Raw genomic sequence first — 13,738 nt, 5'->3', positions numbered from 1 at the left:
GGACCCCCACTACAGTGCATACAATTGTGTTGCAGATTCAACTTTTTCACAGATTTCATAGATAGCTTCATTGTCTATCATCAGTGTTGTGTAAATGAATGTGTTTTGTTCATTTCAGACATTTAACCACTCAAACCTTCAATACTTAGTACTTGATTTGCTCCTACACCAAACCTTTTTGACGAAAATAGCCAATCTACAAGCGCACAACGCCTCGGACTAATGTTCCTCAGAATAGAGATGCTAGGGTTCAAGTGGTTAATGTTAAAAACAAAATCCTATCAAAGATTTGGCAGACCCCCTGTAGTAACTCTGAGGACCCCCTAGGGCATTGGTACTCAAAGTGGGGTCCTTGGGGGGTACCAGGGGGTCCCCAGCAAAATTAGTTAATATAGCACCACAATCATTTTAACCACTTTAACCATATTTTATACTTTGGCTTTTCAAAAATAGCAGATTTACAAGCTCATAGCGCATCACTTCGTGCCCCACAATGAGCTTAGATCTGCTATTTTTGAAAAATCGTGAACATTTGTGCAAATCTTTGAATATATATGCTTCTAGACATCCCTGGCACAAAATGTTTTTGAGATGGGGGTCCGATCTCCGCCAAATACATTTTGAGACACAAAAGTTTGAGAACCACTGCCCTAAAGGTCCCAGACCCCCTGTTGAAGACCCCTGCTTCAAGAGAATAATAAAAAAAGTAGTCTAAATATCTTTAGCTTCTCTGAAACCATGTAGGCCTAATTTAAGCCTTCTAATTGAAGTTGCCACCAGAAACTTACATTCATCAGTCCTACTTTTGGGATGAGGGGGCAGACCTCATTCCCACCCCACCCCTTTTTTTCTCTCCCTTTTTCATTTTACCCCTTTTTTAAGAAGCAAAGCTACTATTGTAGCCTTCATGTCCGGTCGGGTCCTCGGGAGAAGCAAGGAAGGCTGTTTTGATTTGATTTGTTTTGGTCGATTTGAAGCATTTCATATTCTTCAAAGCCTTTCCGCTTCTGCATGAGCCAGAATTAAAAGATGTACATCATCTCTGTCTTTTTGGCAAGTTTGGTCGTCGCGCTGTATGCACTTAAAGCATGTTTCCCTTACTTTTGGCAGGATATACTCTACATAGTAACCCTATTAAGATATTTCGTGCCATTTGCAGTTCGGCGTCGGGGGAAACCTGTGTTTTTGGTTGTGGATCGGTTCTTGGAACAGACCGCTGCACAGCCAGACAGGCCGTTCATTGTGTTTGAAAACGAACGCTATTCCTACCGGGACACCGACAGGAGGAGTAATAAAATCGCCAATGCTTTATTAGAGTCTCATCCGCAGTTCAAAGCGGGGGATACGGTTGCACTTTTTATGGGGAACGAACCTGCGTTTCTGTTCACCTGGCTGGCCTTGGCCAAGTTAGGATGCCCCGTGGCTCTGCTCAACTACAACATCCGATCCAAGTCCCTCCTGCACGGGTTCAACTGCTCTAACGCTAAAGTGTTGATTGCAGCTCAAGGTATACAGGCCTATTATAGGCCTATGTTTCTGTTGAACATTATGTTCTGTTCTACTTTAACTATGATGCTGCTGCTAACCGCAGAGGCTGGTGAAATGCAGTGGTGGAAGAAGTCATCAGATATTTGTATTTACTTAAGTAGCAATACCACAATATAACAATACTCTGTTACAAGTAAAAGGCCTGTGTTCAAAATGTTACTTGAGTCAAAGTACAAAAGTATTGGCATCAAAATATACTTAAAGTACCAAAAGTAAATACTAAAATGTATATATAAAACTAAGTATAAAATGGGGCTAAAGTGGTTAATGTATGTTTTATAATATAATGATCTGCAAAGTAACTAGTAACTAAAGTTTTCAAATAATTGTAGTGGAGTAAAAGTACAATATTTGCCTCTGAGATGTAGTGGAGTAGAGCAGGAGTCTTCAACGTTTTCAGGCCAAGGACCCCTTGGCTGAGAGCGAGATAAAGCAGGGACCCCCCTCCCATTATATATTGTATAAAATATTTATTTTCATAGGCAGCTTCATAGACTTGTTTCACAGCACTATCATGTTGGATTCATGAATAATGTGTATTTCCAGACATTTAACCATGTACTTAAACAACACTTAGTAAACCTAGACCTTTCACTCTGTACTTAGTCTGCTCTTTTTCCCCCTAAACCAAACCACTTTGCCAAAAATAGCAGATCTACCAGCGCACAACGCCTCGCAGTGCGAGGCGTTGTGTGCTTGTAGATCTGCTATTTTTGGCTAAAGTTCTCCTCAAAATAGGGATGTTTGGGTGAAGTGGTTAATGTAAAAATCACAGATTTGGCGGACCCGCTGTAGTAACTCTGAGGACCCCCTAGGGGTCCCGCACCCCCTGTTGAAGACCTCTGGAGTAGAGGGTATTGAAAATTGGAAATACTCCATTGTCTCTGTTGACTACGACTGTGTCTTTGTTTGCAGAGCTAAAGGAAGCTGTGGAAGATGTGCTTCCATCCCTGAGAGAGCAGGGTGTGACCGTCTTTATGATGGACAAGAGCTGCAGCACACCTGGAATGGTGAGCTTCTGTGATCAAGTTGAACAGGCCTCAGATTGCCAGCCCTCAAGAGCTCTCTTATCACACATCACACCTAAAAGTCCTGCTGTCTACATTTACACCTCTGGAACTACAGGTAGGCCTATTTTAACATGACTACATGTGATCAATCCTTTGAAATAGCCCCTAAATGTTGAAAATCTTTAGACATGTATTCTTATGAAATTCTGTATGACATTGCCCTGGAATTAAACCTTTACGTAGGCTAAACTGTAGGCCTACTTACCTTTATGCACAGATTAACACATTAAGACCTGAGGCCGATTCTACAAATCTTCTCTGTCGGGTGGAAACCCCATATGTCCAAAACTGTTACTTTTTCAGGATTCAAATAAAAACATAGCGGAAGTATCAGATCTACAAGCTCAAAACGCGGCGCTTCTGTTCACGTTTTGAGCTTGTAGATCTGCTGCTTTTGATACTTTTGTGTGACGCTGTAGTATGATCAAGTAGAACATTAATTTGCATAATAACAAAAAGTTAGAATGTGGAGATAAGAGGTAACATATCTCTCTCTATCTATCTATCTATCTATCTATCTATCTATCTATAGCGTGCTAAAATCTAAAATGACAGATGCTTTCCCGGTTTTAATGGGTTAAGCTAAGATGAGGGCATAAGATAGGCCCATGGGTCAGAAGGGGAACTCTTATTAATACAGCAGTAGGGGCAGTTGTGTGGGGGCAGTGGTGTGTTCTAGGTTTTTTCGGAGGGTATACAATAATTATTCCCTGCACAACATGCGCACGTTTTCAATGGATCAAATGGTTATTAGACTCAGACTGTATATGCTTTTTTTCAAAAAACATCTGCACTGTATACAGCGTAACACGGTAGAACACACCACTGAGTAGGAGGTTATGAGGTGTAGAAATGACAGAAAGAGATGCACTGAAAGAGAAACTTTTTTTAATTACCTCACCCGTGTTTTGTGTGGCCTTCTTAAAAAGGAGTAGTTCACCCAAAAAACGACTTATTTTCTATCAATTACACACCCTATGAAGCATTGAATTATGGAGATTTTTTTGTTTTTGTCGCATTCTCCTTTGAGTCTCCTACCGGATACATTAGCGTCTGGTAATGAAATTATTGGCTTAGGAATGCGGCAAAAACAAAAACATCTCCGTGAATTCTATGCTTCGTGGGGTGTGTAATTGATAGAAAATAAGCAATTTTTTGGGTGAACTACTGTACTTGCTTTAAAGCAATGTAGGCCCATGCCCTCTCATTTCAAGTGTTTGTGTCTTCATTGTCCTGCAGGTATGCCTAAGGCGGCTGTTGTCAACCAGAGCCGCCTAACCAGAGCTCTGTTTGTCCTGACTTCGGTCGGTGTCACCCGTGACGATGTCATCTACCTCAACTTGCCTCTCTACCACACAGCTGGGTTATTCGTAGGCGTCATTGGCTCCATTGAGACAGGTAATGCAACCAAGGAAGCTATTAGTTGAGGTAGTTACAGCAAAATAGTGTTTCAACATTAAAATATCTTTTCTTTTTAATAATCTGCATGAGGTATGCCTCTGGCACAAAACTTGCAAGACGGTGATCAATTGTCAGGTTAATTAATGCATCACAGACTTTGTTATGGAATGTGTAGATTCATTAAAAAATGACCTAAAATAACCTGGTTCTCCCACACGATTCTCTCCGTGAGGAAGGATTGGTGCAAACCTATAAACAGACACAGACTTTAACCCATTCTGTGCGTACGTACATCACACAAAAGTGATGCACTCCATGTTCCCATGGAAAGCCAAATGAAAGAACCCTTTGTCACTTTTGACCAGTAATCTGAGCCGAGCCAGGCCACCAAGACCAAACAACACTACTTTACAAAGCCTGACGTAAGTGGGCTAAAGTTCACACACCACTTGAGTCTGTGGCTGTGTTGCATAAGCAAGCTTTCTTGCAATCTCTCACTTATTGATTATTCTACAGATTTGTTGAATACTCAATTCTAACTGGTAAATCAAAGCATTCAACAGACTGACAGAGTCTGACAGACAGACTGGCTGGCCCTTATTGATCCCACAAGTAGGGCTGTCACGATTACAAATTTAAGTTGATGATTAATTATCACTCAAATAATTGCGATAAACGATTTAATTGTGTTTCTGTCGTTGAAGATTAATGAAACATTATGAATAAAAAATACATTTCTGTTAGGCTTTTAGCTTTCGTAAACAAAGTTGCACAGGGCAGATATGACAAATAACACATATTTAATTACTTTATACTTGAAAATAAACATTAATAGTGGAAATAGCCGATCTATAAGCTCAAAACGCGTTGCATTGCGATGCGTTTTGAGCTTATAGATCTGCTATTTCCGCTATTTTTGATTTTTCTTTTGAAAATGTATGACATTTTTAACATGGAATTGATTATGACGATTATGATGATTATGCAAAAATAATTTCGATTATATAAAATAATTGCGATTGGACGATTATGTAATAATTGTGACAGGCCTACCCACGAGGAGAATTCAGTTGTCATGGCAATGCCGCAGTATGAAACACAGGACAGATACAGAAAAAAGAGCTAATAAAACAATAACCAGAGTAAACAAGTAGTACATACAGGGATTATGAGTACCAGAGAAACCAAAGGAGATTTAGAGTCTTGCTTGGCCCTCTGCACTTAGGGACTGCCTGGGATTTGCATGTTGAATGCGGTATTAACAGGTATAGATATACATTTAGTCAAAGTATACGTAAACAATCTGTCCATGAGCAAAAACAACAGTCGTGAGCATGAGCACGAGTCATTAAAGGTGGTGGTTGTGGTGGTTGTTGTTTAAAATCAAGTGTAGAAATGGAGTGTTTGTTCGGTGACAGGGGTTTCCCCGTCTCTCCAGCTCTTTAGTGAACAGAAAAATCATTTTCAGGTTAATTTAAGTAAATCAGAAGAGACAATTCATACAGGATACGGATAAACGGCTGAAATTGAAAGAGATGAAACAAATAAATGAGCAGACAAAATTGAAACAGGAACACCATACAATTTAAGCTGATAAATGGGTTCTCTCTCCTGATTGGATGAAATTGGTGACCCACCTGAAAATATATTTTCTGTTACTTTATGGTATAGATTGTGAAAATAGCAGATCGACAAGCTCACAATGTGTCGCGATGCGACTCATTTTGAACTTGTCATCTGCTATTTTAACTATTAAATAGCGATCCAGTGATGAATTCATAATTTTTGGACATTTGGGTCCTGGGGAGACACCAAATTTCTCTTTTGGGTCTCAGCTGAAATGTTTTGGGAAACACTGCCTCATATCATTGGTTCCCATTATTTTGGGGGGTCCCCAGATGTGCAACATTGTTTTCTCACTCAACAGTAAACAAACCAACATACAGTATAAGTGTATACAGGGTATCTGATTTTTTTCACATTTCTAAAGTTACAGTTGAATGACTTTTAAGACCTTTTTAATATCAAATTGTCAAATATTACGTAAGAAAGAAGCAACATTTTGAAAATGGCTGATCTACAATCTCACAATACCTTGTATTACGAGGTGTTGTGAGCTTGTAGTTCAGCTATTTTCACAATATTTATCTGTGAAACAAGGTCAAACGTAAATGTAATGCCCCAACTCCTACAATTCCAAGTGCTTGTCAGGGTGGGGGTCCCCAGTTCAAATATGATTATTTTTGGGGTCACTGCCTGAAAAGTTTGGGAACACTTGCATTAAATACAGCGACAGTCTTGCTCGCCTTTGCCAAGTAATAGCAGGTTCATAATTTTGAGTTTGAGATGGCTGGTATGGTTATTTGCTACTTGCAAGTAAGGATTAACACACGGCCGGATCACTATCTATATTTAGACCGTTTGGATTTTTCTACTACAGTGAGAGTAAATAAAAGAAGTTGACAAAAATGCAAACTTTTTATTATTTATTATTAAAATACAATTAAGCATTGTTTGTTTAAGAAACAAAATCTACACAAATACAGAGATCCATCCATTAGTAGTAACATTACAGAGTGTAAAGGTTAGCATTCTTTTGTGGTACAACTTTGCTCAGAGCTCTCTATACAGTAAATCCCCAGTGTTCATTTATCAATTTGTAACTCTGAGAGTGTACTTAAACAAACAAACAAATAAAAAAAAGGTAGTTTAGGTATTGTTTTTTATTAAACCAAACTTTCGTTTTTGTTTAGGTTAAAGCTCTATATTCATATAGTAATCATTGCTATAAAGTGTTTGTTCAATAACTGGGGTAACCTAGCCTGATTATCAGACTGAAGCTGCGTAGAATTTCCCTTAACAATTTGAATTGGTTTAGAATTTCCCTAAACCAATCACAATGGATCCCCACCCCCACCTCCGACTCTCATTGGACGGTACTTTTTGTACCGAATAAATCCTAGGTTCCACCAGACCAAGAGGGGCAGTCCACTCAGAGAGTGGGTGGTACGGTATGGAACCAGGCTTGGGGTAACCATGTCTCATGTATCTCTTTAATAAACAGAAAATATATTTTCAGTTCGGTTGCCAATTTCTTCCAATAAGCTTCAACAGTTTTCAGCTTAAATTTGATAGTGTTTCAATTTTGTCTGCTATTTTTCTTGTGTCATCACTTCCAATTTCGCTTGTTTATCCTATATCCCAATTTTGGTATCCTGACCTGAAAATGGATTTTCTGTTTACCTAGAGAGACAGGGAGACCCCTGTCCTTGAATAAACACCATACAGTCTACTCTATATCATTGATTGATTGCTATCATAATATTGAGCTGTTTAACACTTATTTTAACAAAACATGTGTTCTCCCCAACATTAAAGGCTCATCTATCTTTCTGAAGAGGAAGTTCTCTGCCTCACAGTTTTGGGATGACTGCAGGAAACACAATGTGACTGTTATTCAATATATCGGAGAGGTGCTACGTTACTTGTGCAATGCACCTAAGGTAAGCAACAGTTTTTAACAAGCGAGGAAAACCACCATGCAGCAACCAGGCTGGATTGTGTATCTTTTTCACTTTAATTACCTGAATGAAATAAAATTCAGAGAGCCTTAGGCCAGGTACACACTGCAGGACATTAGGTCCGATATTGCTGTCGCCGACCTTTTTTGGCGCTCGCCGACAAAACCTCCCGATCTGACGCAGATCGGCCTTTGATCGGCGAGATAATGCTGGCTGTGTGTGAAAGGCTCCGCGACACGATGTGGCCGCGATTCTCCGCTCTGCGACGGCTTTCCGACCGTTTTCAGATAACTAAACTGTTAGATATTCGGCCCTGTGGCAGAGAGGAGATCGGACAGCATCATACAGTATGAAACGGTCTGCGAGGAGATCCACGCTACAGCCAATGAGAGCACATTACAGCAACCGTGGCTAGGGGAGCGTCGCTGGATCTGACCACAACAAACAATCCCTACCGCAATATTACCGTCCAGTCCTGTATTAAGTTAACATTATAAAACAAAATGAGAAAGTGAGCAAGCCTGGTGGGCTGTTTATTTTAGAGGAATTGTACTGCGTGTGTGTGTGTGTGTGTGTGTGTGTGTGTGTGTGTGTGTGTGTGGCTGTGTCTGAACAGCGTTGCCAGATGTTGCGAGAGAAATAAGCAACCAGTTCTATGAAAACTACCCCAAGAAAAGGCCACTTGAGCACTTTAAACCTATTTACAAATACATTGGATATTTTAAAATAGCCAATCTACAAGCTCACAACGCATCGCAGCTATTTTCAAAGAAAAATCTTGAGAAAATTGTGGAATATTTGCCAAATCCACACAGATCTTGTATGGGGGTCTATGGCACAACATATTTTCAGAAGGGGGATGTCTGCGCCTCTGCGGACAATTAATTATTATTATTAATTTGGGGGTCCTTGCCAAATGTTTGAGAACAACTGGTTCAAAGAATATTAGGAAACGAGGCCAAAAAAAGCAACTACACTTTCAAGCAACTTTACAGAAAAACAATCCCAAAGTCGCTTATAATAAGCGGACATGGCAACTGCTTCAGCGCACTTGACGTGCGAGAGAGGGAGAGGGAGAGGGAGATAGGCATATCACGGGATACGTCGATTAAAATGAATTGGAATAAACACAAATGTATGTATTGGGTCTGACTCTGGAGATGGCATCCTAGTGAACTATCCTACAGTGTGTCAGCCCTTGTCGGGGATCAATCGTGTTGTGAAAACCACAACGACATTATGACAGCCGATTTCAAGAAATAAACTCCTGCAGTATGTTATGCTTAACGATCAGATGACCCCCCGACCACTTTAAGGTCCTGCAATGTGTACCTGCCTTTACTCAGTCCTGATTTCAGTGGCAGTTGCATAGTAACTACCAAGATCAGAGTTTTTCCTGTTGCTTCAACAGAAACTCCTTGACAGATGTTTTGCAAAAGTGTCAGTGTCTTCAGTGACACTGGACATGATCGAAACATCTGTGGCCATCTTAAATAGCAATGCGCACTATATTGCTATACAATAAATGTTTCACTTGATGAACATGGTTCAAAACTAAACAAACTATATCTTTGCAAGCCTCTGGCAAGGACGTTTTCCTGTTGAAGTTGCAGTGTGCAGTTTCCCTCCACTTACTCTAAAGAAAGAAACAGCGACAGTCCTTATTGCAGTGACTTTCCCCTTATATTCCAATGATTATAACCTGCAATTGCCAGGTCCACACATACACAGCTGTGATAGTCAAAATGATGGCTAGCTGTATGAATATACTTTGATTTGTAAGCGTTTATTATCCAAGCAGAAACGTGGCCACTGCACTGTTGCCAAAGCTAGTGTCAGCTTGATCACATGACGGTTCTGCAGCTGCAGACAGTTACTGGTACAGTACAGCATGTAGTGAGCAGCTTTTAGACCCTCATACAGTAGTCACAGATCTAGCTACAGCCACATTCCAGATCTGTACACTGCACAAACCTCAGTGCTAATTAACTCCATGAGAGTGTAAGGAAATGGACCACTATCTGAGTTAAATTAGCACAGAGAATTGTACTGTGTGTACATTTCTTCAGCACATCGTAGTTGGCTGACAGAAATAGAAATCGTTAAAAACGTACTTTGACTTAGGCTACTTTGGCTTTCAGTCATCTATCTATTTATATATCTATATACATGCATACATACATACATACATACATACATACATACATACATACATACATACATACATGTATATATAAAATCTCAGGCCACAGAAGAATTACAGATTAAGATCATGATGACTGAAAGCCAAGTCAAAGTCAATATTTTAACGATTTCTGTCATATGTATAGAATTGGCACAAGACTTGGTGGCAGGGCACTTAGGTTTCAGTTTGCACAATAAGGCGCATGCTAAACACTGAAGGGCCGGATGCAATCATGTGGGAAACCAGTACATGTGGGAAAAGCGGGGGGGGGGGGGGGGGCGGGCCCGGGCTTCGAGGGTAACAAAACACCCCACGACCACCGGTGCGAAAAACTGTATGTCTTCGAGACTGGGGTGGCGATTGGCGGACCCGGTTAGCCTGTCGGCTTCCCGTTTGTTATCGTTGCGCACTCATCCGGCGCCCCGGTCTCGTCTCTTCCCGTTCGGCACGGTAACCCCCTCGGCCCGCACTGACACTCGGCCAAAAACGAGCGCTCCTCGTTTCGCTTTATCCAAATGTCCTGGTTTCGTACATGAACTGTAACATATACACATTTACACACACACACACAGACAGACAGTCAGACAGACACAGTATATGTAATCTATAGACCAATTATTTGTTTACTAACATTGAGACTGGATGCACAGGTGATTGTTTCAGGCAATCAATTCCCAACCTGTTGTTTCGGGGTGCGCTGGTTTCAGCACACCCCAACTCCCTCTTGTGTGTTGGCTAGTGAGGCACGTCCTAGCGAGACCTGACAGAATGGGTTTCATTGCGCGCATACTGGTTGCGCGCATACTGGTTCTTATCAGTGTGACGTCGTCTGTTAAGGGGTCTATATTTTAGACTGATTGACAGCATGCCTTTGAGATTTTATGAAACAACCCTTTTTGCCGAGTAGACCTTTTGGGGTTCAGTGGGGCGTGGTTAACAGTAGTGTAAATATTCTGTCTATGGCCATTGAAACACTATCTGACTCCATTAGGCAGAGTTATGTCTTAGTACACCGTGTGACTCTTACCAGTCAGAGGCAGTTTGTGGTATTCTCTAGGAATAGATTCTGGCCTTTACATGACATCTGACATACCACAAGTGACTTGTGTGACGTGCATGTACTTGTAGTGTATCACTGGACAGTCACCGGTGTGGTTATTTAACTCCTGCAATCATATATAGCATTATATACAATGGTGCCAATAATTTTGTACAGAACTGTATACATGTTCAAAGTACTACTACTGCACTCTTGTACACACACCTTCCAGCCACTTGAAAGCTATTACAGATTTTCTTTTTGGCCCCATGACAATAACATCAACATTCTGTATTTCAATTCTCCACTTCTTTGATGTAATAAAGTTATGTGTTCACATTACATTTAAATTACTCAGAAATGCAATGATTAATGTACTCGCCATTAGTAAATAATAATTTCTTTCTCTTTTACTTTCTTTTTTTACCTGAACGTGTCAATACAGAGAGAAAATGACAAGGACCATAAAGTAAGACTTGCTGTTGGCAATGGTGTGAGAGCAGAGATATGGAGAGAGTTTCTCAGCCACTTTGGGAAAATTGAGGTCCGAGAATTTTATGGGTCCACTGAGGGAAACATGGGATTTGTCAATTACACAGGGAAAATTGGAGCTATTGGACGTGACAACTTTATATTCAAGGTAATCTTGCCAAACGTTTCTGCCTTTAGTATGAAGGTAACCGCATTGAAAAGTTGAAACATTATTTGCTCTAATAGCAGTTCAAAGCTTTTTTTCCAGTTTTTAAACATAACAGGATGCATTAATTCAAAACAAACTTGACCATTTAATAGAAATACCTATATTTGCAGCATTGATGGATATTTTGTTTATTTAACTGGACAATGTTGTATAAATCAAACTTCCATTGATCTGTATGAACAAAATGTGCAAAACTATTCTTCTGTTCAGGTAGTGGTATTGAGGATCTAAAGATGTATTGATGATATCCTATATTTCCTTACGTAGCGGCTGTTTCCCTACACTCTGATTAAATATGACACGGAAAGAGATGAACCGATTAGAGACGTAAATGGTCTTTGTATAGAGTCACCAAAAGGTAAGAGAAACTTCCCTCTTCTGTGATCTCCTCATAATCCTCTGTAATATTTATGGTAAATGAGTTAATTTATCAAACATCTCTATTGGGCTTTTCCCTGCAGGTGAGACAGGCCTGTTGGTGGCCAAGATCACACACGTCGCTCCTTTTGTCGGCTATGCCAACAATGAAAAGCAAACGGAGAAGAAAAGACTGCGAAATGTTCTCAAGAAAGGAGATGTGTACTTCAACAGTGGAGACTTGCTGAGGATTGACAAAGACAACTTTATTTACTTTCAGGACCGTGTAGGGGACACATTTAGGTACGTTACCCTTGTTTGCAGCTAAATCCTAGTGTGTTATATTGTCAAAATATGGTATATGTCTGTTTTTATAGTGATTTAAGCCAGATACTATGCAGAACTAGAACGATTGCACTCAGTAGAGTGCATAACCTCCACCAACACTATTATTTGTTAATAGTTATTAATTGTCAAGATATGCCATTCCCACCACAGATTATCTAATTGGATTGTGAATTACATAACCCCTAAGACTTTTTCAACCCAAAACTTAGTCATCTCTTTTGGGCAGCCTACTGACCATTCGCTCGATCATTCCCTGTTTCATGAATCTGCCCATTTATTCTCAAGTTATTTAGCCAACAGATTCTGACCTTGACCATTGACCCTTTTGACTCGGTGAGTGAGTGAGCTAATGAATGAGCGACGTGATTGAGTGAATGAATAATATACATTTAATAATACAGTGAGTTAGTGAATAATATACAGAACTGTGTATATGTCAATAATAAAAGCCTAATTCCTGACTTGTTTAATCCTAAAGGTGGAAAGGTGAGAATGTTGCCACGACGGAAGTGGCTGACATTCTTACCGTTGCTGATGGTGTCGAAGAGGCCAATGTCTATGGTGTACAAGTACCAGGTGATATGTTTGTTTATATCTGAAATTCTAAATATAGGGAAAATAGAGATACTTCTATTTTTATGTCTTGAAGGTTTGTCTAGACTAGATTGACTTTGCCTTTTCGATTGTCTTGGGTTTTAAAACGTCTTTATCTGTCCAGGCCATGAAGGGAGGATAGGAATGGCTGCTGTCACGATGAAAGAAGATGTCCAGTTTGACGGAGGCAAAGTATACAGTCATGTGGCTAGCTACCTACCCTCATACGCCCAGCCTCGTTTCATAAGAATACAGGTACATTTTTTATGATTTATTTATAAATAACACACCTTTTCCTCTGCATGTTTGCTGCGCATAAACCAACAGTTTGAGGGACTGTGTCTGAATGTTTTCCTTCCTTCCCTCTTAGAATGCAGTGGAGGTGACCGGAACATTCAAACAGTTGAAAGTCAAGTTAGTGGAGGAGGGTTTTAACCCGGACTGCATTCAAGACCCTCTGTACATTCTTAATAATCTGGAGAAGAAATATGTGCCAATGGCCGACCAGGTCTACAGCTCCATCATATCAGGTGGCATGAAATTATGAGTAAGCTGACCAGATGAATGCTTGCAATTGACACTCAGCAAATGGCTGTGCAGATACATGTAGTGTAACTGATGGACTCAGGGATTGGACTTAATTTTCATGGTAATCCTGACTTTTCTTTTAGCAGTAGAAAATCAAAAGAAAGCAATAATCATGTCAATAAGCAGATGTTACTGCTATTATGGTATTATGTTGATACATTATGGTATTATGTTGATACTGCACATGCATTACATGTTGTTATAATACATGCTGTTTCATGGTGACATATGAAGTGTTAACTCTGTGAGTGTACAAATGTAACAACATGGACCCTTACATTTGTAATGCATAACACAATGTAATTGTGGTGCCACTGAGGAGTAGCAGTCAACACCATCTCAGAGTCTTCTGTTAGTTATAACATCTCTTTTTTTTTATGACAAGAG

The 13,738-nt window shown here is 40.0% G+C and overlaps 1 protein-coding gene across 1 annotated transcript; it reads left to right on the top strand.

Moving 5' to 3' along the window:
- The first annotated feature begins 927 nt into the window (after positions 1-927).
- LOC311064016 (long-chain fatty acid transport protein 2-like) lies at positions 928-13,678 on the top strand. The gene is made up of 10 exons (XM_084083727.1): positions 928-1,507; positions 2,464-2,673; positions 3,858-4,016; positions 7,398-7,522; positions 11,210-11,404; positions 11,732-11,822; positions 11,926-12,124; positions 12,648-12,745; positions 12,888-13,018; positions 13,134-13,678. Exons 1-10 carry the CDS (start codon positions 1,030-1,032, stop codon positions 13,308-13,310), a joined length of 1,863 nt encoding a protein of 620 aa, XP_083939853.1. The 5' UTR covers positions 928-1,029; the 3' UTR covers positions 13,311-13,678.
- The last annotated feature ends 60 nt before the right edge of the window (positions 13,679-13,738 follow it).

This window comes from Gymnoscopelus microlampas (genome assembly GCF_963454915.1).
Source record: "Gymnoscopelus microlampas genome assembly, chromosome: 1".
NCBI lineage: Eukaryota > Metazoa > Chordata > Actinopteri > Myctophiformes > Myctophidae > Gymnoscopelus > Gymnoscopelus microlampas.
This window is presented reverse-complemented; position numbering and strand designations above follow the sequence as displayed.

Bases quoted from the DNA above. Each gene is read 5' to 3' on its own strand.
- LOC311064016 (XM_084083727.1), top strand. From the start codon at position 1,030: ATGTACATCATCTCTGTCTTTTTGGCAAGTTTGGTCGTCGCGCTGTAT. The intron at 2,674-3,857 runs GTAGGCCTATTT...ATTGTCCTGCAG, and splicing joins TTACACCTCTGGAACTACAG to GTATGCCTAAGGCGGCTGTT. The intron at 4,017-7,397 runs GTAATGCAACCA...CCAACATTAAAG, and splicing joins CATTGGCTCCATTGAGACAG to GCTCATCTATCTTTCTGAAG.